The sequence below is a fragment of the Balearica regulorum genome, chromosome 5, assembly GCF_011004875.1.
Source record: "Balearica regulorum gibbericeps isolate bBalReg1 chromosome 5, bBalReg1.pri, whole genome shotgun sequence".
Lineage (NCBI taxonomy): Eukaryota > Metazoa > Chordata > Aves > Gruiformes > Gruidae > Balearica > Balearica regulorum.
This window is the reverse complement of record NC_046188.1, coordinates 27,296,396-27,320,793: the sequence shown is the minus strand read 5'-3', so window position 1 is coordinate 27,320,793 and position 24,398 is coordinate 27,296,396. Positions and strand designations below refer to the sequence as shown.

The window sequence follows — 24,398 nt, the reverse complement described above, 5'->3', positions numbered from 1 at the left end:
AACTTTGCCTAGAAACAGTCTGTAAGAGTGGACTGCACAAGATGTTGCAGATCTTGGAAATCCAGGTCTCCCTAGCAGCTAGCCAAGTGAAATGACAGAAAATAAGGGACCAGGCTAGATGGAAAACATGTAAGCTTTGTCCTTTTTTAAAAACTACAATGTGTTTTTTGTGTTCAAGAATTAAGTATTTCTTGGAGTATTCAGTATATACAATATTATCAGCTAGCTCTATTTCTAGTCCAGCTTCTATAACAGATGGTTGTCATCATTTCCTCACAATTAGCATTTGGAGTGCTGGTTTTGGTGATCAGAGAGCCTCTAGTGTGCAGTCAAACATCACAAGCTACTGAAATGGTGATTTTTTTTTTTAATGAGCTATCATCTCCTCTGCTGGCAATTACAATTCTTTAGTTCAGTGTGATCACAAAATAGATATGTGGTAAATATCATAGCAGTAGATGAAGGCTGTGTATGTTGTGGTTAATACACTGACATATTTCGTACAATAGCAAAAGGAAATACATTTTCTGTTTTTAGCTCTGTCATCTTTGCTTACCTAAATATTGGTTTGATACTGCTGTTGCACCTCAATCAATACTATGAAGCTATTCAACAGTTTACTAATGCCATTGGAATTGATCCTCTCAATGTTCGAGCCTATGTATGCAGAGCGCAAGCATATCAGAAGGTAATACATTCTTTTTGCTTTTGTTTGCCACTTAATACATGTTTATTTATATTTATGATTGTGACTATTTTAATACTTATGCCTTGATGTTACACAGATGTTAGAACCTGCTTATAGCTCTATGTTTCAAGTAATAGAACTACATACATTGCAATTGTATAATATTGTTGGCATGTAATGCAATGACACAAAATATTTCAAGTGTCATTTTATCTTTTCTACATCAGTGTACATCTAATCTGAGCTTTAAAATGGAAGTGAAAACATTTTCAATATATTAATTTACTCTGAAACAATGTTTTTTACTTTTGCATGGGATTTGAGAATAGTTTCTGTTAGTAGTTGTTTTTTTGAGACCCTCTCAGGAGTACAAGGAATTGAGTATTCTATGTGACCTAATTTCTGTAGACTTCATTGGCAGTATTCAAACAACTATTGTGTCTCAGTGCTTAGTTTGTTTTCAAAATGTTTTGAGAAATTGCTTACACTGTTAATTTTTTTTTTATATACTGTTTTTAAGAACTTGTGCCTGATAGTATATATTTGAGATCATCTACTAATGCTCCAGTTGCTTTTGCAGGGTGGTTTTTTTTGGTTGTTTTTTTTGGGGGTGGGGTGGGGTTTTTTTACTTTTTTTTAATTTCAGTGTAAAGCAGTAAAATAAAGTACATGCATTCCATCAATGCTGTTCTTTAATGGGAATTCCAGTTAGCAGCTATGCCAGCGGGATGAACGAGTCCTTGGGATCTTCATTATAATGATCTCCTTTCTCGTCAGCATCTGAAGCACAGTAAATAGGACCACATGCACAGACATTTGAAAAATAAGTGCAAATTCATTACAGCAATGAAGATTCATTAGGACATGTGCATGTGAATGTCACGACCTAGTCTCCTTCCCAATAGTCCAGACTCTTTGGATTTTGGAAAAGTAGAGAAACTGTCTGGAGTTTGGATCTGCCCTGTAGGATAGTATGAAAATATGTAGGATAAATGTTTCAGACCTTTATTAAAAACATTGAGCTCCTTTACAGTAGGTGTATGTTCCTTGTGAGTTGTTACCATGTGGGCATTACATCCTGCAGAATCACATTTACAGAAATAGTAATTGTCTCCAAATTGTGTTCATATTAGCAATTAAATTGCTGTTTTTTTCTTTGTAAATTACAGATTAATAATTTACCAAATGCTCTGAAGGATATAAGCAGAGCCATTCATCTTTATCCAAATAAATCACAACTTTGCATATTAAGGTAGGAAAGCGATTAGTCAAGAACTTCATAGATATCTCAGTTTAAAAAAAAAAAAAGTCCATTTGGAATGCTGTTGGTAGATACCCTTGTATTCTTTGAAACCTGCTCTGAATGGATTTTAAAAATGTAGTATTTTCATAGCATTTTCAAACATGAAGAACTTTACCTGCATAGTGTCACCCAACTATTGTAACGGTTACCTTGGAGGGAGGAACCTTGTTTCATATACAGGATTCTGCTCTTTGAGGTATATATAATTTCTGGGAAAAAAGAAGTAAATAGGTGCTGGGACAAAAAAAGCAAGTCTGAACTTTTAAAAAATTAATAGTTTTAAATGTTTTCCCCAAGTGGATTTATCTGCAGAATCCACATTTATAATCCACATAAATCATCTCAAATTGCATCAGGGGAGGTTTAGATTAGATATTAGGAAAAATTTCTTTGCTGAGAGAGTGGTCAGGCATTGGAACAGGCTGCCCAGAGAGGTGGTGGGGTCACCGTCCCTGGAGGTGTTCAAAAAACGTGATGATGTGATACTTCGGGACATGGTTTAGTAGACATAGTGGTGTTGGGTTGATGGTTGGACTTGATGATCTTGGAGGTCTTTTCCAACCTTAAAAATTCTGTGATTCCATAATGCAAAGAATGTGAAGGAATGAGTCCAGGCCAATTTAGATTTGAACTATTCTTCTTCCCCATCTTCAGCCCAGTGAGAAGTGGTGACCTTTATCCGGACTAAAAAATAGATTACTAGATAAAGCTGTTTCCTCCTCTGACAAGCTGTAAGATCTAAGGAGGACATGCTAGGATAATATTCCGCAGGTGTATTAGGAGAATTAGTTACTATGTTCCAGCCAGTAATACTGTATTTTACCAGTTTTAAGGGTTGGTTTACTCAGCTTGTCTCCATGTGGTTTGACCTCTTATACTGATGCCGATATGTGAAGAGGCAAAATATTACCATTAGAAACAAATGTATCTATCATCAGCTATCAGTCTGTGGTAGATTTTAGAAACAGTATTATTAAGATTATTGTTGCAGTTCTTGAGATTGTAAGGATTGCTACCTGTGGAATCCAAATGTATTTTTGTAACTCCTACAATCTGAAGAGAAGTAAGCATAAAATTTCTTGGTACTGTGATATGAGAGAAGAAAAAAAATCAACAGATACTTCTGATGAAAAAAACCCCAAAACTTTGGATGTTTTTATTGGAAGGCATTATTTTTCCTTTTTCTCTTTTTATACTAATGAAAACATATTTCAGTAGTATTTGCACTTTGAAAGAAATGCCTGAAATAGTTTTACTAATTACATCCAACGAATATTTCATTACAGGGGACAGTATTTAATGGAGTTGAAGAAATATGAGCTAGCAAGTTTATGTATTTACCAACTTGCACAAATGGATGAAGGTAACATCAATTTCCATCAATTTTCCTAGATATTTGTGAACCATGGCAACAGTTTGTAACCAAGGAATTGTTAAAAAAAAAAAAAAGTTCAAGCTTGCAAATAAGTTAGTTATCATGACTCAGCTAAAATATAGGAACATACTATCTATTTTGTTTGCAGGTCTGAAGCCTTCAAAGATAACAGAGTACGCTATTGCTTGTAATATCACTTGTGATTTCAGAATTTCCTTTATCTTTTGAGTTCTTTTTTTTTTATTTCTACCTTCGATATTGGTAATTTCTGGTTTAAAGGAATAGTGAGTAAGGATTCTGTTGTGTACTTATGTGCAGTCTTTCCTAACAAATATCAAATAGCTTTAGAACTGAACCTTCCCAATGCATTTGAACAGTAAAAATCTTGCAGTATAGTAGTTCCTTGTTATGTGTGGGGCAGTGTTCAGTGCGTCCTGAAGCTCTTGGTGAATTCATATGAATAGCCATACGATAGAGATGCATTTCCTGTCTCTGGTAGTGACCAAGAGTGGATGGATACACAGGGCACAAGACTACAAAAAACAAACAAAGCAGACATATGGTGATACTTCTGCAGAGCAAAGCCTTAGATATGTGGAGAAAGAGGTGAATATTTGCAGATGTTTAGCAATCAAACTACATTCACTGATAAATAACTGTTCAATCTCAGACTTTTGTAGCAATTTAGTTTACACTTATATTTTTATGGATGTTAAAACAAGCTGTGATACTCCAAATATTTTAATAGCATTTTAAAGTTTGCATATAACTTAAAGGTTTTTACACTGTAAAACATAAAGGTTGATGTAAAAGACATTGTTTTTCATGGTGGTTTCCTTCCAGATTCCTTTACATCTCAGCCTGTTCAGCAAGGGCTCATTCAGTCATTTTGTCAAAATCACAGTAAGGCCATAGAGTGCTTACAAGAAGCTACTGCAACTCAGCCTGAGCCTGCAATGTTTGTTATTTTAGGAAAAATACAAATGAAAGCCAAGAAAACTAAGGTTAGAAAAATTTACGTTATATACATGCCAAGCCAGACAGTGTTTTTCTTTCTGTATTCTTTTAATATTTTATGAAATGTGCTACTATATAAATAAACCTTCAGAGTACCTCATTGTTTAAATTAAAAGAAGACCCGACTAAGAATTTTCAACAGCACTAATAGTTCAGCATAAATTAGGCCATTTTAATTTTAAAACATTTAAGATGATAAATTGAAAGATACAATTATGTAGATTGAGGTGCATTATATGTCATAATTTTGCTGCTTTTGAAATAAAATAATGCAGAAGTGTGTCTAGCATTTTTTGTCTAATAAAATTCAGTACAAAAGTTTAATTCATATATGTGAACTGAATATATAATCTATAATTACAGGTATATTCCCAGCTTTGTGAATATTCATGTATCATATTGTTTAACCAATATTGTCACTCCTCTTAGACCTGCAGTTAGCCAGTATTTGAGGCCTGCAGAATTGTTGAAATTGGCAGTATGGATTAGCTGTTTCTTTTTGTACAGTCCTATTTGTTTATACAAAATGTACAGAGTCCTGTTTCCCTAAACACAACAGCAGCAGTAAAACGTTGAATCTACTGTTTATTGAGTTCTGTGTTTGAAATGCATGGTCTGTTTCCTCTTAGCCTCGTGTTTGCAGGTTCTTTTTAAAGGTGTGCACTTTCCAAAAATTATAATAAAACCTCTTGATCCATTCAGGTTTTTTTGTTAGGCTTGGGTGTTTCATTTGTCTCAAACCATAATGGGATATTACTAGTTTGGCTGTCTGAAAGAATGCTGAGTTAAAGACTGTGATCCAATTCATCCCATTTCAGTTGACGTGGCTGAGAGAATGTGTATTAGTTATTCCCTGATTTCTCAGAGTGCTTCACCCAGAGGTGACGACTTGCATTGCCACCTCTCTTGGAGAGGAATGACACAATACACTGGGAACATGATCAGACTTCAGGCTATAGCACACTGAGAATCAGCTGTGCCTTTAGAATTATATGTGAGTGAGTTCAGGTAGCTACAGTTCTTTTTCCTCTTCAGAGTATTTTTGAACTGTAGGGATAGAGAAAAATGATTTTTAAATAGCAGTAAATGCAGACCTGTTTTTAAAACTTTTACTCCCTTGACAAGGGAGGCAGGTGTAGTATTTGCAGACAGCCAGCCCTATGGGCACTGGTATTTCAAACTGATTTTTCTAAACAAATAGTTCTTCATCTTGAAAGACTCGCTTAAGAAAAAATGCTATAGTTCTTTTACTCTTGTTGATATTGAAACTTTGAACTGTGGTCCCTTCATAATCCTCAAAGGCTGAGGAATGGCTTATCTTGAACAGTTCTTAATTTTTTGGCTGTTTTCCTTACACCCTTCTTTAAATCAAAGTATTATTAAATATGCATAAATTGTTGCTCAGATCTGTGAGACATGGTAAGATTCTGAGAGGCTATTCACTTAAGTTCCTTCAATGCATATATAGGATTGATCCTTTCCATATATTTCTTAGTGGTTATTAAATTTATGTAAGTTGTCTATAGTTTGTTATTATTTACATAAAGAAACCTATAGCAAGTACTTCATTATCATCAGACTTCATAAAAAGGTATACCTTTTCTTCCTGAGGAAATAAATATAAATAAAATTAATAAATGATTATAATTAACTACATACCTAAATAACAGTATAAACTAACTGCATGATAGCTTTAGATCATGTACATGAGCTGCTTTGTCACATATAAATAAAACTCAAGAATATTTTTTTGTTTTTCTAATCAGTTATTAATATGAACCATTCAGAGATCAAGAGTGTGTGTAACTTCAGTAACGTCAAGGAACACTAGACTAGTCATTTTTACCATAATGTTCCAAAGACTAAGAAGAAAAACATTTCAAAATAATTTAAAATGTCTAACAAATCTTGCAGATGTTCATTTAAGTGCTTTACAACTATTAATATTCTTTGTATTGTAGGATGCTGTGAGAAGTTTTAAAAACGCTATGAAGCTCCTGATGACCTCAGCAAAAATCCTGCCTAATACATTTGAAGCTGCAGAAATGTATTATCTCACAGGCCTGTGTTACATGGAGCAAAAAAGTTTATTACAGGTTGTATTAATTATATAGAATATATTAGCCTTTGATTCCACTGCTTGTAAACAACAACTATGATAACTGAGTGAATGATTTCAATATTTTAAACAGCTTCTACTGCCTTTAGCTGTTTTTTTAAACTCAAGATGTACATTAGACTGTCTTGCAAGTTAGTGAGTAATTTTTCCAGTGCTAATGTTCTGATTTTTTAATGTATGATGTCATTAATTTCCTTTCTGATGGAATAAAAAACCGACATGACTTTCTTATCTATTTATCAATGTCTTCACACATCTTAAACAACAGTCATGTAGTATTATTGGTGGCTTAGTAAATTGGTAGTAAACTTTGACAAAGGAATTCCTAGAATATTGTATTATGGAGTTGGTTGTAATTTGTTAACTATTTTCTATATTACTGTAGCTCATAAAACCCCTAACTGGTTCTCTTTGGCACTTATACTTGAGAAATAAACTGCATTACCTAGGAAAAATATATTTCCCTTCTTTCAAGAAAATCAATACTTTTAACTGTATTAGAGACTTTGTTGAAAACTATTGAAAGCATATCAGTGAGCTTTGTGGCAGGCCTACTCTGAGTCCATGTAAATGTTTTCTATGTTATTTTAGTAAATATGTTTCAGTTGTTGATTTGCTTAAAAGACTCAAGACAAACTAGAAACATTTGAAATATCAGAATTTCACAGGGAAGAGAATAATTCTCTTGCCTTGTCTACTTCCACCCCCATTTGTCATAAATCATATTCTTTTGGAAGCAGACTGTCAAAATTGTCTGAAATATCTACTCTGGTAATACATGAAAATTGCAAAAGGTGATGTTCTGTGTCAATGTACATCTCATATTACAGCTGTAGATCCTGGAAAATCCCATGACGTTGTAAGCTACTGTGCAATGCAGAGTAAAAAACTGTCTGGATGGATTTTAAAGGACTTGCATACTAGCCATGTTAATCCATTGTCCGTTACTAAAAAAAACCCAAACAACTTCACTGTTCAGCTCTTACAGACAGAAGAGATGTGCCTGGTTAAACTTTTGCAATCTCACTGAAGAAATGAGATTAGTAAATGAGTTAGATTGTGCCTCCTTCAGGTAATAATTGCATTAGGGTGTTAAACATTACAAAAATTTAAGAAGCAGTAAATGGATGAAAGTGATAAAAACCAATGCAGGTACATGGTTCCAACTGCAAGAATCAGTCATACCTAGCTGTACAAAAGAGTCAGCCTATGGTTTCAGCTGTACAAACAGTCCATATTTAACCCAGATGATATGTCATCCTTTTAGGCCCGTGATGCTTTTAGTATGGCTATTAGACTACATTCAAGTTACCCTGATGCTTTTTATCAGCGAGGGCTGTGTAGAATGCAGCTCAGAGAAGCTAAGTGCATCCGAGATTTCAATCGAGTGCTTGCCCTTTGTCCATCACATTTCCAGGTAATATAAAGACTCCTGATAGTTTGTTTCTGTGATGCATTTTTGGATGGCTTCAAAGACTGAGAGATTTTGCATTTATGGGTGTGTTGCCTTGTAATCTGCCAGCAAGCAGATGGCAAGCATTAAATAAAAGAAATGGCAAGCTTCGTAAGATGTATGTTTTTATAAAATTTGTAATTTCTGTCTTCTATTTAACTCTTGTTTTATAATGCCAAGCAAAGCTTTTTTTTTTTACCATATCATCATTCTGTCTTCACCTCTGCAGGCGTATATGAGTCGTGCTGCTTACTATGGAAGTAAGGGTAGATACTCTAAGGCAATTCTGAATTGCAATGAGGCAATCAAAATTCTTCCTGACAGTGTGCAAGCTTATTTTTACCGAGGAACTTTAAAGTATCAAAATAAGGTGAGACTGTATTTATTGTACTTTTGCATTCTCCCTTAAAAGCTAATAAAACTTAAATCCTACTAGACACTTTATAATGGTGTCTCTTATAATGGTACTCTTAGAGTGGTGAGGCACTGGAACAGGTTGCCCGGAGAGGTTGTAGAGGCCCTCTCCCTGGAAGTGTTTAAGACCAGATTGGATGAGGCTTTGGGCAACGTGGTCTAGTGGAGGGTGTCCCTGCCCGTAGCTGGGGGGTTGGAACTAGATGATCTTTAAGGTCCCTTCCAACCCAAACCATTCTACGATTCTATGAATGGTGAAATAAAGGTAAAAGTGTTGCTGATGCAAACCAGGAATTCCACTTGATTATTATACTTTCTATTCCCCATTGAAGCTACTCTCTGGTTGTTCTACATAACTGAAAATAATTGGTGGGTTGGAAAAGCTACTGAGCATCTATCTAGTTATTCTCCTCTTAAGTTCCAAAGCACAGATTCTTACCTAGTGATATCAGTACTGAAACTCCACAAAAAATACCTTCTATGTTAGGTTAAGATATAAAATGTAAGCTAGTAAAATTAAGGATTGATTATGTTTTGCAGTATATGGATGTGATGTAAAATACATTAAGAATGTTTGCTTGCCCAGCCTTTGTACAAAAAGAGCTTCTGAAGTGCTCCCACTGCAGTAAGATCTGCAGTAAGTAGTCCATAGAGGGCATAGTGAAATGGTTGGATACCTTCCAGTACTGATTAAGAATCAAAATGTAAAACCATGAAATAAAATTTTACAATAGGCTATTATTTGAGGAAGAATATGTTGTGCCATGAACTCTGAATTACAACTTATACGTAGTGTTTCTTCATTTGCAGACATTTAAAGCTGCAATTGAAGATCTTTCCAAAACTATCGACCTCAACAAAACCTGTATTTTGGCATATTATAACAGAGCCATCTGTTATCATCAAATAAAGGACTTCAGAAAGGTACGTATTAATTTTTTTCAACATCACATGAGGACTCAGGTATTCATATTAGCTAGTAACCTGTTATTGAAAATTAGTCAAAATTTCTGACCTCTTGCAATGTCTTCCTGAATGATTGTGCTCTTCAGGAAACTGTTTAAAAAATATGGCTTTTTGGTCTCTACTATCATATTAACTGCATTTGATATTCTTTTGAAAATATAAGAACTATATCCAGAAGAAGAGTACATCAAAACAGGGATTTGGACTACATCCAACCCTCATTCACAGCCCTGTTTTTCTGGATGTGTTTATACTTCTGTCAACTTGCCTGTGACCTGCCTCTGAAGTGTTTCTACTTTCTACCTTTGTTATAAAGCAAAGACACAACAGGCACCCAAAGGCACCATGCAGCTTCAGACTGGGAACAGCATCACGTTAAAAATGGTCTTTTTAATGAGGCCTGTTTTCCGAGACAGGGCAAGTTCCTAAGTGAGCTCGGATGTCTCAAGTCAAATTGACCTTGGGCAAAGGCTATTTGTGCTTAGAGGTTAATTGGCCAGAACGATGCAGACGGGTAAAGAAAAACTCTTAAGTGGCTACTATATGGAATATTACAATCAAGGACATTTTTGTCATATTAGGTCTAAACTGTCTAGTTATTCTTAAGTATACTATAGAAGTTCATTCTTCAAGTGATAAGAGTTGGGCTAGAACTTCTTCAGATCAAGCATTATGGAAATACTGTTCAGTTTTGATAAATTTGAGAATTGAGGCTTCTTCAGTCTACCTAATAGTGTCATTATTTACTGTTTTACAAAATTTACACCCAAATTTAATTAATCATAGAATGGTTTGGGTTGGAAGGGACCTTAAAGACCATCTAGTTCCAACCCCCCTGCCATGGGCAGGGACACCCTCCACTAGACCACATTGCCCCAAGCCTCATCCAACCTGGCCTTGAACACTTCCAGGGAGGGGGCATCCACAACCTCTCTGGGCAACCTGTTCCAGTGCCTCACCACTCTAACAGTAAAGAGTTTCTTTCTAACATCTAATCTAAATTGACCCTCCTTCAGCTTAAACCCATTACCTCTTGTCCTGTCACTACACTCCCTGATAAACAGTCCCTCACAATACATTAGATGACTAGATTTTTCAATAACAATAAATTATATTTGAAGATACTTACTTTCAAAAGTACCTTACTTTGACATTAAATGATGACTAATGACATCTGGAATAATTTGTTTGTTTTTCAATAAGAATTTGGACATAAAATTTAGCAGATGAAGTAGTTAAAATTTATTTTTAACTCTGAAATTTACATAATGACAAAATAATTTTTAATTACGTTTATTTAATACATTTTCATTATATTTGCTTCTGTATTCTAGGAATGGGTAGCTATGCAATTATAGAAGGCTCCAAATTCAGTTAAATTCAATCTGGAAACAGTGAAACATTAGAATAGCCACATGTGCATATGCACATGATTTGTAGGAATTTGAAAGTGTGTCTCTTAAATGTTAAAGTATCATTGTATCCCTCTGAATAAATGATAGTTTAAAATACATTTTATATTTTTGTAGGCTTTGAAAGATTATGGAATTCTTCTTCTTCTTGAATTGAATAAGGAAATTGCTTTTAAAGTGTTAATTAATCGTGGACTGCTCTACATGGAACTTGGTGATTATGCTAATGCATGTGAGGTACACAAGCCTTTGAATAAATCTAGAGTTTTCTGTTAACTGTAAGCCATTACTTGTAAGACCAACTTGGCAGTTTTTACATTCTACTGAAATAGTTTGTGCCCAGTTCTCATTTGCTCGACACCTATTGAGTGGATGGACCGCAAGATGGGGAATGGGGGAGCAAAGTCCCTCCCACTATAAGAGACAATCAGATTCGTGACCACCTGAGGAACCTGAACATACATAAGTCTATGGGACCTGATGAGATGCATCCCAGAGTTCTGAGGGAATTGGCTGATGCAGCTGCCAAGCCACTCTCCATGATATTTGAAAAGTCAAGGCAGTCAGGTTTCAGTCCCCGGTAACGGGGAAAAAGGGAAACATTGCACCCATTTTTAAAAAGGGTAGAAAGGAGGACTCTGGGAATGGTACTGACCTGTCAGTCTCACCTCTGTGCCTGGGAAGATCATGGAACAGATCCTCCTAGAAGCTATGCTAAGAAATGTGGAGGACAGGGAGGTGATTCGAGACAGGCAGCATGGCTTCACCAAGGGCAATTCCTGCATAACCAACCTAGTGGCCTTCTATGATGAGTAACTACATCAGTGGACAATGGAAGAGCTATGGCTGTTGTCTGTCTGGACTTCTGTATGGCCTTTGACGCAATCCCCCCCTAACATCCTTCTCTCTAAATTGGAGAGATATGGATTTGATGGGTGGACTGTTTGGTGGATAAAGAATCAGTTGGATGGTTGCATCCAGAGGGTAGTGGTCAATGGCTCAATGTCCAGGTGGAGATCAGTGACAAATGGTGTCCCTCAGGGGTCCGTATTGAGACCAGTGCTGTTCAATGTCTTCATCAATAACATAGTGGGATCAAGTGCACCCCCAGCAAGTTTGCAGATGACATCAAGCTGAGTAGTGTGATTGACATGCCTGAGGGATGGGATGCCATCCAGAGGGACCTGGACAAGCTTGAGAAGTTGGCCCATGTGAACCTTATGAGCTTCAACAAGGTCAGGTTGCCCTGACCCATGTGCCGGGTCAGGTATCAATAAAGGCTGGGGGATGAAGGGATTGAGAGCAGCCCTGTGGAGAAGGACTTAGAAGTGTTGGTGAATGAAAAGCTCAATGTGAGCTGGCAGTGCACGCTTGCAACCCAGAAAGCCAACCGTATCCTGGGCTGCATCAAAAGAGGTGTGACCAGCAGGTCCAGGGAGGTCATTCTGCCCCTCTATTCCGTTCTTGCAAGACCCTACCTGGAGTACTGCAACTAGCTCTGGGGTTCCCACTACAAGAAAGACATTAAACTGTTGGAGCGAGTCCAGAGGAGGGCCATGAAGTTGATCAAAGGTCTGGAGCACCTCTCCTATGAGGACAGGCTGAGAGAGTTGGGGATGTTCATCCTGGAGAAGAGAAGGCTCCAGGGAGACCTTAGAGCAGCCTTCCAGTACCTAAAGGGGCCCACAAGAAAACTGGAGAGGGACTTTTTATCAAGGAGTGCAGTGATAGGACAAGGGGTAATGGTTTTGAACTGAAAGAGGGTAGATTTAGATTAGATGTTAGGAAGATCATCTTCACTATGAGGGCAGTGAGGCACTGGAACAGGTTGCCCAGAGAGGTTGTGGATGCCCCCTCCCTGGAAGTGTTCATGGCCAGGTTGGATGAGGCTTGGGGCAACGTGGTCTAGTGGAGGGTGTCCTTGTCCCTGCCCGTAGCAGGGGGGTTGGAACTAGATGATCTTTAAGGTCCCTTCCAACTCAATGATTCTATTCTATGATTCTGCCCCTCTACTCTGATCTGGTTAGACCCCACCTGGAGTACTGCATCCTGTTCTGGAGTTCTCAGCACAGAAAAGGCATAGACCTGTTGGAGCAGGTCCAGAGGAGAGCCATAAAAATGATCATAGGGATGGAACACCTTTCCTATGAAGAAAGACTTGAGAGAGTTGGGGTTGTTCAGCCTGGAGAAGAGAAGGCTCCAGGGAGACCTTATTGCAGACTTTCAGCCACCTTAAATGGAGCTTATAAGAAAGATGGGGACAAATCTTTTAGCAGTTGTGAGGGGACAAGGGGTAATGGTTTTAGCCTAAAAGAGGGTAGGTTCAGAGGGCGCTGAAACACTGGAATGGGTTGCCCAGAGAGGTGGTCGATGCCCCATCTCTGGAAATATTCAAGGCCGGGCTGGACAGGGCTCTGAGCAATTTGATCTAGTTGAAGCTGTCCTTGCTCATTGCAGTGGGAGTTGGACTAGATGACCTTTAAAGGTCCCTTCCAACCCAAACTACTCTGTGATTTTTTTAATTCTCTAATACCAGTCTGGCAGTGAAGATGCAAATAAAATGCAGTTTTACTTGTTATACAGTTTTATGCTGCTGGAGTTAAACATAGGAGTTGCACAAAATTTAATAAGCAAGAACTTGATCTTTCCTTGTTTTTTAATCTTGAAGTAATTTATGTTGTGTCCAAATGAGTACTAATTCATTATAGAAGCCTAAGCAAATGGAGGTTCTGATTGAGTGGGTTTGTTCTGTTCCTGTGCGTGCATGTATGTAAATGATCATTTTTGTTGGAAGAGCAGGAAAGGTCATTTTCTTACATTCTTAAATGTAAGAGAATAGGACATGTTTCTGACACTGACTCACAGTGCAGGTGACTCTTGTATTCAGTGGGACTCCATCTGGTAGACAAATATAGGCTTGAAACCTAACAGTGTTCAACATTACTCTTTCACACACATGGTTTTTTATTTTTCCATTTTAAATAGTTTTAAAATTTTCTAAAAGTTTTAGTTTTTCTTGCCTTAAAAGCAGTCATATTTATTTTCAGTCTAGCTGGTGCATTTGTTGCTTCCATTGTGGACTAGTAACTTTAAAATGTGTTATCTTCTTTATGTGATAGCAACAATTTCAGCATAGGCATTCTAAAAATTGAGTAATGTTTCTTATTTGCAAATAGGAAATGAAGAATGAATATGAATGCCATTCCAATGATCGAGAAATGTCCTATCGGAAGTGCACAACAAAAGCTCTTTACAGTTTGTGGACCTTGCATAGAAATAGTTTAAGTAGAAATATTATGTTATTGGTGTCTTATGCTTCAAGATGCAGTTGATCAGAATAGGTCAGAAAAGAGGCTGAGGTGATGCAAATTGATATGTAAGGTCAGTAGAAAAAGACTAGGGCAGAACCAGCAGGTTGAACAGAAAATTCTTTGCTGGATGGGAACAGTGTGTCTTAGTATTTTTTTAAAAACATACCTATAATTTTATGATAGTGTGTTCACCAAAAGAGATGTTTTATTTTAACAAAATATAAATATATATATGCACATATTATTTTACCAATTCTGTAATTCAAACAGTACTAAAATGTTCCACATCTTTTTTATTTTTACAATTTGAACAAATAAAAAATGCTTTCTAAGTTGTAGTTCAGTGGATGCATCAGCTAAATCCCTCCTACTACATACTGATTGCTTTCCCATGCAGAAGCCTAAAGTGCTTCCTTAAAACACAATTGAAATGATTGTATTTGATTTTAAAGCACCTGTACCATTTTTACAATTGAACCATATACATCAAAACCACAAGCATTTTGAAAAATGTTCTGATTGTTAGTAAAAGGCAAAAGTCAAAAGCCCGGTGATGTCTTTCACTAGAAAATTGTGCATAGTCTCCCAATGCAAATATGAGTTTGGTTTACTACACTTGTCAAAGTAATAACAGAAAGTAACTAGATAATTTTATTACTGGAAGAGTTCTACCGAAATTGTATATAGCAAAATATATTTTCAATATATATGTATTTAATAATAGCAGTCGAGGTACAGTATTTCTATTAAAAACAAACAAAAAATACCTTTCTAGAAAGTTTTGTTTCTGGAAATGTTGCCTCAAGTTTTGTAGGAAATACCATGGTACCACATAACTTCAGAGATTTTATTCTATCTAAGTCTGGGAAAAGAAGTATGAAAACAGTTAAAAACTGTTAAATACTTCTGAAAGTATAATGCCTTTTTCAGAAGTCATCTCCTTTTTTTATATAGAAGTATAAAATTGTTTAGCTGTAATCACAGCTGTAGGCGAAGTGAAACAATATTAATTTGCATGGTTTACTGTCTGTTCTTTTCAGGACTTTAAAGAAGCAGATATACTTAGTCCAGATGATAGCCAGATCTTTCACGCTATTGGTATCTGCTATCATAGGTAAGACATGCAGTTTTGTTTGCAGAGTAGAAAAATGAAATAATTCCTGAACTTTATATTCCTGTTCACCTTTTCATACCAACTGCACTGAGAACTGGGGGAGCTAAACTAGTAAAGATGAATGAAAAAAAAAGAAAATTAGACATTTTTCAAGTTTAACAACTGGTATTAAAATCTTCTGGTATCAGGTAACTATGTTTTCGTGACAGCATCAGGAGGAAATACTAGGATGATAAAATAGAACCAAGAGAAGGTCTGAAGAACAACAAATTATGGGATAAACAGATATTATTCTACACCCTCAGGTGGAATATGAAGTATCTATAAAGTTGTCTTGGCTTGTTCAGAATTAGTTAGGATGCAATTTCTGTTTAAATATGGACTTTGTCCTTTAAAGAAAAGCAAAACCCTCAGTGGTTATCTTTGCCTGAATTTTTAATTTTGAAATTCTGAAGTGTAGTTTCATCAAAATGAAATTTATTTAGAAAGACTAAGTTACATCTGTTGATCACTTGAAAAAGACATAAATTGGAAGAAAGATGATGTACATTAGTATTTCAGTCTACATATCATATTGGCACTTGGAGTTGATAGCTCCTATTTCACACAAATATCAGCTATGATAAAAAGGAAATTTTAACAGCTGTCTGTTAGTTTAGTCTAATCTATTTTATTCTACAGTTACTCTGCCATCTATCACTGCTTAACCTTGTTGTTACTGAGGTGGGGTGGAGGTGAACATATTCAGGATTGTATCATCAAAACTTCTTGTGTTACTATGTCTGTAGTTAAGGCATAACTGGCTCCATCTTTCACAGTGTCCGGGTGATGTACAGCTCACACAGGAATGCTGAATCCTGCTTCTAAGAAAACTGAGCATATGATTTTGGTGCTCATGTCTGTATTCAACTGTTAAAAGGAGTCACTAGTAACTATATAACTCATCTGTATAACCTGTTTTAAGATGCATTTGGGATCCATCCTGCAGTCTCTTTCCTCATGACTGCCTATCAACAGGATGGGAATGAAGCCCTAATTTGTTTTTGCAACAAGTCTTGTGCTTTTAAAAAGCCTTTGGTTTACAACCCTTAAAGTTATTTATTAGCTAAATATAATTAATCTTTCCTCTTTTGGTAAAGAAGTCAGGCTGTGCTTCAGCTAGACATGGGTAGCTTCTATTCAAACAATATCTTATCTTTCAGTATCGTCTTGGTAAAACAGTTTTGTACTTTGACATGTTAAAGTTTTTGCTTTATGTGTAAAGATACTTACTAGTATTAATTAATATTTCAGTTTTTTAATCCTTTTTATTCCTACTCAGTATCCCTCAGATGCATCAAGTTTTATCTAAGGATGGAGTTTCATATTTGGCTTACTCTTAGCCAGAATGGTCTATGCATAGAACCCTGAATATTGTCTCTTTTTACCCTGCAAGTTTAGCATAGTTTGGATAAGTTCAAGAATTGGTATGACAAAAAACAGAGAGAAAGCTTGTATTAGAAGTAAATTATTTATGGCTGAAACATCTATGTCTGAACAGACTACCAAAGACATATTTGGACAGCATGAATAACTCAAAGTTTGTCTGAGTACAGCTGTTGAAAAGGTGAAACCTTGGCCCAGCAAAAGTTAGTAAGAGTTTTGCTGTTTTCTTCTTCAAGGCAGGGAAATCAAACTGAAGTCTGCAAGGTCTTACGCTGACTACCTTCACTGTTATAACGATTAGGGAGCACATACAGAAAGCAAACTTAAGGGGGAAAAAAAAAATGTCTCTCAGTCAGAATTGAATTACTTTCAAGGGGCATTATGGGGTAGTATTTACTGATAATTCATAAATTGAGAATTTTATTTATACAATTTTTAAACAGCAAACATTAATATATCTGATTTTAGACTTCATGAGTTTAAAGAAGCTGTGAGATCGTTTGACCAGGTTCTCAAACTAGATCCTGTTTCTGTGGATGCCTATGTTGGACGAGGAAATTCGTACATGGAAAATGGACATGAGGCTGGTTGTAAACAAGCGCAGAAAGATTTCTTGAGAGCAATTCACCTGAATCCAAAGTGTATAAAAGCCAGAATTTGCTTAGGATACAACTTGCAGGTAACACATCAAAATTTATTGTCAATACTATGTTTAATCAAACAAAATAACATAAATCTTATGTGCAAACATTTATATAATACACAAAATAATCATAATGAATATAAAACGATCCATGTACTTTAGACAAGCCTTATAGCATCTTCTTTCTTTTCATAGTAAATGGATAGACCATTATTTTCTTTTCACTTTTGTGCCCAATCTTGTTAGAGTTCTGCTCTTGAATAATGGAATATCAAGTAACCTTACCCTCATTTGATTTGCATATATGGTTCTCTGATAAACCAACATTAAGAACTGGCATGTTTTGTGTCTATGAGCTGTGTACTGAAGTAAAAAGTAGCCAAAGTGTTGACAAATCTGTGTAAAAACAATCTCATGTCCTATTTATCCAAACTACACTGTTAGCAAATCTGCTAAAATCCCTTGGTAAAGGCCTTATATATAATCATCTCTGAGAACTATTTACGTACATAGAAAATGAACTTCTATGTTAACAAAGGGATATATGATATGACTTGACAGTTTTTGTCTGTGTCTAATTTCTTTCATTTAGTTACTGTGCTTTATTATCTCCAGTTGTCTGAAATATCTTGAATTGTCATGAATCTTGTTGCGAACTACTTTTTGCCAGTGTAAATGAGGGACTACTGTTAGTAGCCTGTGTCAGGTAATCTCTCATAGGTGTCATACAAATTTCCTTTTACAGCTTTGCCAATTCACTTAAATTCTAACTAATACTTTAACAATGCTTTGGGAAGTACTGTGCAAGAGAAAAATCTCGAGTTGACTACATTGTTGAGTAGGTAGGAATAAGACGTAGGTACGAATTAGATATCTTAAGTGCAGGAGGCAACCCAGAAAGTTCACACAGTGGCAGGTGTTTAATGTCTCACTCTTAAGCCTAGTTATACCTTTTAGGTCTTAAACATAGACACAAGTGGAGAAGTATTTTGATGTGGGGAACTAGATGATTCACCTTCCACTTTTGCTTAATTAATACATATATTAATACATTAACATTTTACCTATGGTCCCAAGTGGCCTACTCACCCAGAATGAAGCACTTCCTTGACTGTGTTAAGTCCTTCACAAGGTAAAGTATACCAGAGTTCCATTTGACCATCCAGGGGAGGTACTTTTGCTGAACAACTGAGTGGCTGAATTTTATTGCTATGTGAGGTCCAACGTATAAGTCTTCACATCATAAGCTTATACATAGTCCATCAAGAGTTGAATCTGGTGAGGGACACGAAGGTCAACAAGAAGGGCTTTTACAAGTACATCAGTAGCAAAAGGAAAATTAGGGAAAATATGGGCCTGATGCTGAATGTGACTAGGGATGCAGTGACAAAGGACAGGCAGAGGTACTCAATGCCTTCTTCACCTTGGTCTTTACTGGTAAGACTGTCTTTCAGGAGTCCCAAGTCACTGTGACCAGTGGGAAAAGTCCAGAGCAAGGAAGACTTACCCTTGGTGGAGGAGGATCAGATTAGGGAATATTTATACAAAATGGACATACACAAGTCCATGGCACCTAATGGAATACACCCACAACTGTTGAGGAGCTAGCCAACATCACTGTGATGCTGCTCTCACTTATCTTTGAAGGGTCATAGCAATCAGTAGAGTTTCCTGAAGACCAGGTCAAGGGAGATGATCTTTCTCCTCTATTCAGTACTCGTGAGGCCACATCTGGAGCACTGTGTCCAGTTCTGGGCTCTCCAGTACGAGAGACATGAACATACCCATTGCCCATCCAGGAACGAGCCAAGAAGATGATTAAGGGCTTGAAGCATCTGTCATATGAGGAGAAGGGAAAGAGAGATGAAGGCTTAAGGGGGAATCTCATAAATTGGTATAAATATCTGATGAAGGAATATAAATAAAGTGGAGCCAGGCTCTTAATAGTGCACAGTGACAGGACAGGAGGCAAGAGGCACAAGCTGAAATACAGGAGATTCCATTTAAACATCAAAAACTTTTTTTTTTTTTACTGTGAGGATGATCAAACACTGGAACAGATTGCACACAGAAGTTGTGGAGTCTCCATCCCTGAAGATAATAAAAAATCTAACTATACGTGGTCCTGGGCAACCTGCTCAAGATTACCCTGCTTTGAGCAGGGGGTTGGCCTTAGACTATTTCCAGAGATTCCTTCCAAACTCAACCATTCTGTGATTCTATGGTGTAGAAGAGGTAATACTTGCAGTTAAAACAGTTGTGACAGATACATTACATAGTTGCAAAGACAATGAGTATTGCATAATTAACAAAATATTTGAATTCATTTTTTCTGTAATTTAGTTAGCTGCATTTGAGATACATATAGACATGCTTCCATTCTCTGCTGCAATTTTTTAAGTGGGACCATTAGCATATTTGGCACTTCTTATGTTTCTTATTGTGGACACATTGCAATTCATTTTAGGCCCTTGGAAAGCTTCAGAGAGCATGGAGACAATTTACAGTTGCCATTTGCATTGATCCAAAATGCTATGCTGCATATGATGGACGAGCTTCAGTCTGTCTTCAAATGGGTGAAACTTTTGCTGCATTTCAAGATACTAATGCTGCTCTAAAGGTAGATCTTAGCTTAAAGTGATTTTACTAAAATCAACCTGTTGCTATGAATCCAGCCAATACTGTACATTAATAGTTGCCAATTTGGATTAGAAGGTGCAATTAATTTTTTTAAGGAAAATGTATCTTTGAAAACCAGAATAAATTACTGTAGAAGTGGAAATTTTCTCTGAGTAAGAATGCATCTACATACTCCTTTCAGCTCACTACCACTGCTCCACTGCTAACAAATCGGGGTGTCATCAACCAGTTAATGGGATATCTACCCTGTGCCATGAAGGACTATCAACAAGCAATTTCTGTTGACCCAAACTATGCATTAGCCTATTTCAATGCAGCAAATATCTACTTCCATAATCGACAGTTTTCACAGGTAACTCTACAGTCTATCTTTATACTGTCTTCAGAATATTTTCCTTGAATAAATACTGCTGGAATAAAGCTGTCTTTAAGTATAATTAACATGAAGCTTTCTTACTTTGAATTTCATGGTTCTCTACCAGGAGATGAGTTAATCTGTAGTAATTAATAATAAATAATTGCCCTACTGCTATGTATTTTATCATTGATATGAGTGAACTAAGATTCATGACAGCTAGGATACACATCACAAAAATTTGTAAATAATTGAGATATCAAAACCCTGCTGAAGTTCAGTAACTTCTCCCCCAGCCTAACTCCCATACATTAAATAACTTGCCCAGATTCACTATAGCACCATGACAAGGAGAATGAAAAGAATCTCCTGCTGATGAACTTTAATCAAGAAGTCAGATCTTCCTCCTGTTACCAGAGTAACTTTGGAGTTTTAAATCACTTAATTCCGCTTAAATACAGTGGATATCTTCAAATACAGAAGAGTTGGATACTGAAATTCCCCTTGTGAGAGAATTTGAAATCTGCTTGAAGGCAAGGACCATTTAATTTTCTTGTGTGAGGAAACGCCTGCAATTTTTCCTTTGGTCTTCCAGTCACATTTCCTTGGCATAGGCTCAGGCTTTTATTTGATTGGAGCTTTGTGGTCCAGCAGCTGTGCAAAGCAGCAAGGATGCTTCAGCACATTGCATCTACTTGAATTAATTATCTCCTACAGTTGTATCTGTAAACACTTCAGCTTGCAGTTCACTTATTAAGGAATTCATCACGTATAGTACAGGCTTGGCATATGATTTTAAACCTAGATTATACTTCATATAGCACAAGAAATAGATCATGTAAGAAAAAAATTTAATGTTCTTGTATGTTTCTGAGTTAGGTTCATTGTTGTTCTTGAGTATTAGTTAGACTTGGATGAGAAATTCCTTAGGAGTCTAAGGTCAATGCCCTGTGTATGGCTTCTTCTGTGATCATGTAATCTATTTTCTTATGCATCTCACATCATTCTTCCACGACTGGTGTTGCATTAGCTGTTCTTCCTCTTTACTCTGTTTCTGTGACTGCTTGCTCTCTGAGACTAATTGTGAAGAAAGAAGTTCAAAAATAGGTGTTGCATTATAAACTTTTTTCGATGTTAATTCCAATCTGCCTTAGCGCATTGCTTGTTTCTTCTGCTATAATTGCAATTCAGCATAAACAGCTGTTATTTTTCAAAAATCTGGGTGGCGATTGACCTATTTGTGGATAAACATGCTGATGTTGTGTCTTTTCTGTGCACAAGGAACACTGAACAAAACAGGTAAAGATGTAAGAATACTAACAGCTTAAAGAAACAAGCTGGAATTTACAAGTTGTACATAAGCCATTTCTTCCATTTTTAACAGTGTACTTTGTCTCCAATTCATGTGTTTGTAGGCCTATCATTATTATTCCAAGGTATTACAACTTGACCCAGGAAATGAATCTGCTGTTATGAATCGTGCTATTACAAATACATTACTAAACAATATTGAAGAAGCAAAAAAAGACTTTGAGAAGGCAATTTGTCTGTGCCCATTCTCTGCAGCAGTGTATTTTAACAGGGCAAATTTCTATAATGGATTGAAGCAATATGAACTAGCTGAGAAAGATATTTCAACAGGTAATCTTTATTTATCTGTCATGATTATGTTTGGTAGCATACTAGCTATTACAATAACATATTACTTGGCTTTATTTCATGATTCAGAAAGTATGTGTGTATTTTTGCTAGTACATTTTCTGCCTAATTTGACCAGATATTATGATGTCATTAAAAAGAAGTTAAACTAAACATGCTAATTTATTGTGTTTTTTCCATTCTCAGAATGGAAAGAATACGTAAATTACAAGATAAAATATTTCAGATAATGTCTGTCTTTAGCAGCTGAACAGAGCCCCATTCTAAATGAAATTGTGGCAAGAAGTTATGGGAAAATGCTATACTTACCCAGTCTGAAAAATTTTTGTGAGTTTGTGTGTGTGTGTGTTGAGATACCTAGGTGCCTAGAAAACAGGCAAACTTTTTCTGGTAACTAAACCTATGTTTAGTTTGTATTTTATTGAAACAAAATTTAGTGATGCGACTTTGATTTGACAAGACTTGATTGCGCAGGTAATGATCTTTTTATTAATTCATTTATTTATTTAGAGATTAGTTTACTTTTACAGTGGAATTTGTTAAAATAGTTTTTCTGCTTCATGGCTTTCATGACTACTGTGTTCATAGTGGTGGATGGTGAAAATTGACTAGACCAGGGAGCTGACTGATTTTTAAAAAAATTCTCTCTAAGGCAGAACTTAAAACAAGCAGATTAAGCTTTCCAACAAGTACCTAAATCCTTTTTACACAATGGAGAAACTGAATAAGATATTGGGTTCTTTGCCATGTTCCAGAAGTTGGATGGTGGTAGTTTTGTCCTCTAAGGTTTTGTTTGTTTTTCAGAGGAAAGCATAGTTCCTGCTGTTGGGGCAAAATTAAAGTGGGATTCATAAATGGCATCAAAAAGAGAAAAAAAAATCCGAAGTATAAATAACATAACAAAGTTTCCTACCTCTTGATGTAAGGTATAAATGTATGTAATGTGTTTTCTCTTGTGAGAGCATGTCTGGAGAAGAATTGGAGCACTGACTGAAGGTTTTGAATGATGCTTCTCTTTATAATCATGTGATAATGTTGGGGAAAAAAAAAAAAACAACTAACATTTTATTTCTTATTTTTACAGCATTGTCAATCCAGCCTAATGATGCCTTGATGTATAAATTTAGAGCTGATATTCGTGGTAAATTGGGTTTCAATAAAGAGGCTGTAGAAGACTACAAACAAGCAATCAGCATTCAAGAACAGATTGATGACATGTGAAAAGATACCATTTCTCATACTGCTTGGGTTTTATTTACAGATTGCTCAGACCTGTAATTAAAAAAGTCCAAGATGCAAGAAAATTTATGACTTATCTTCATTTTTATATATTCTATTTACATTTTATTCTCCTAAATAATATCATTACCTTGATTGTGCAAAATTAGACAGAGTTATTTAAGAATGGAATGCCACATTTAATTTTTATGAGTTATAAATTGTTCTTTTTTTGTTAGTGTCTAGAGATAATTGATTGTGTTGTGTGCAAAATGAAGGACAGAAAAGAGGAATTTATAGGCAAAAGACCTCAACTGTATTGGTTATAGAAGGATAAAAGAGACTACACTCCCCCTTGCTCCCAAATACAAATCCTTAGTGATGATAATTATATGTCACCTGGACCATCTGGGAAACAAAAATTCTAAGATGGCTGAAATGCTTGTGATTGCTAACTAGGTCTCTACCAACTGCTTGTGATTGCTAACTAGGTCTCACTTTCTTCCTGATCTTCCTTCCATACCTCTTCATAAGATTTCCTATTCCCTGTCACTCACATGGTAAGGGAAAGCCATTGTGCAAGGTCCATCTGTTCCAGTGTGTGAGAACTACTGGGCGTGATTCACTTTGTCAGTAAAAAGTTAAGGTTACGTGCTTCCACTTAAATGCATTGCACTGTGTGAGCTTGAAGAGACAGGTAAAAATGCATAAATAGATTGTAAGTTTGTGTTCTAAGCTCTAAGAATGGGTTTAAGAACAGGCTCTCACCTAAATATGGAGACTGAAATGTGCATCTATGTGACCAACATTTGAAAATTGTCAGGCCCTACCCATGTACTAAATTAATCCTCCAGGTTTGGGATAGTATGGTGAAGATAGCTGTCCTGGTTTTGGCAGGGATAGAGTTAATTTTCTTTCTAGTACCTGGTATAGTGCTGTGTTTTGGATTTAGGATGAGAATAATGTTGATAACACAATGATGTTTTAGTTGTTGCCAAGCAGTCAAGGACTTTTCAGCTTCTCATACTGCCCTGCTAATGAGAAGGTGGGGGTGCTCAAGAAGCTGGGAAGGGTCACAGCTGGGACTGCTGATCCGAACTGGCCAAAGGGATATTCCGTACCATATGATGTCATACTCCGTATATAACTGGGGTAGACTGGGAGGCAGTTCAGCTTGAGAACTAGCAGAGTATCAGCTTTGGTTGGTGAGCAGTTGTGCTGTGCATCACTTGTTTTTATATATTCTTTTATCATTTTTATCATTATTATTATTATTATTATTGTCT

The 24,398-nt window shown here is 36.2% G+C and overlaps 1 protein-coding gene across 2 annotated transcripts in view; it reads left to right on the top strand.

Moving 5' to 3' along the window:
* Window positions 1-23,719, top strand: part of TTC6 (tetratricopeptide repeat domain 6) — a 63,177-nt gene extending 39,458 nt beyond the window's left edge. The window contains exons 18-32 of one of the 2 annotated variants that reach the window (XM_075753951.1): window positions 538-688; window positions 1,858-1,940; window positions 3,278-3,354; window positions 4,210-4,370; window positions 6,345-6,479; window positions 7,770-7,919; window positions 8,185-8,325; window positions 9,180-9,293; window positions 10,865-10,984; window positions 15,099-15,172; window positions 17,066-17,276; window positions 19,708-19,860; window positions 20,062-20,232; window positions 21,651-21,876; window positions 22,979-23,719. In XM_075753951.1, the coding sequence (XP_075610066.1) occupies window positions 538-688; window positions 1,858-1,940; window positions 3,278-3,354; window positions 4,210-4,370; window positions 6,345-6,479; window positions 7,770-7,919; window positions 8,185-8,325; window positions 9,180-9,293; window positions 10,865-10,984; window positions 15,099-15,172; window positions 17,066-17,276; window positions 19,708-19,860; window positions 20,062-20,232; window positions 21,651-21,876; window positions 22,979-23,115 (2,104 nt within the window). In that variant the 3' untranslated portion in view covers window positions 23,116-23,719. Of the gene's footprint in view, window positions 1-537; window positions 689-1,857; window positions 1,941-3,277; window positions 3,355-4,209; window positions 4,371-6,344; window positions 6,480-7,769; window positions 7,920-8,184; window positions 8,326-9,179; window positions 9,294-10,864; window positions 10,985-15,098; window positions 15,173-17,065; window positions 17,277-19,707; window positions 19,861-20,061; window positions 20,233-21,650; window positions 22,154-22,978 lie in introns of those variants that run through there. The other variant, XM_075753950.1, reaches the window with a different exon arrangement.
* The last annotated feature ends 679 nt before the right edge of the window (window positions 23,720-24,398 follow it).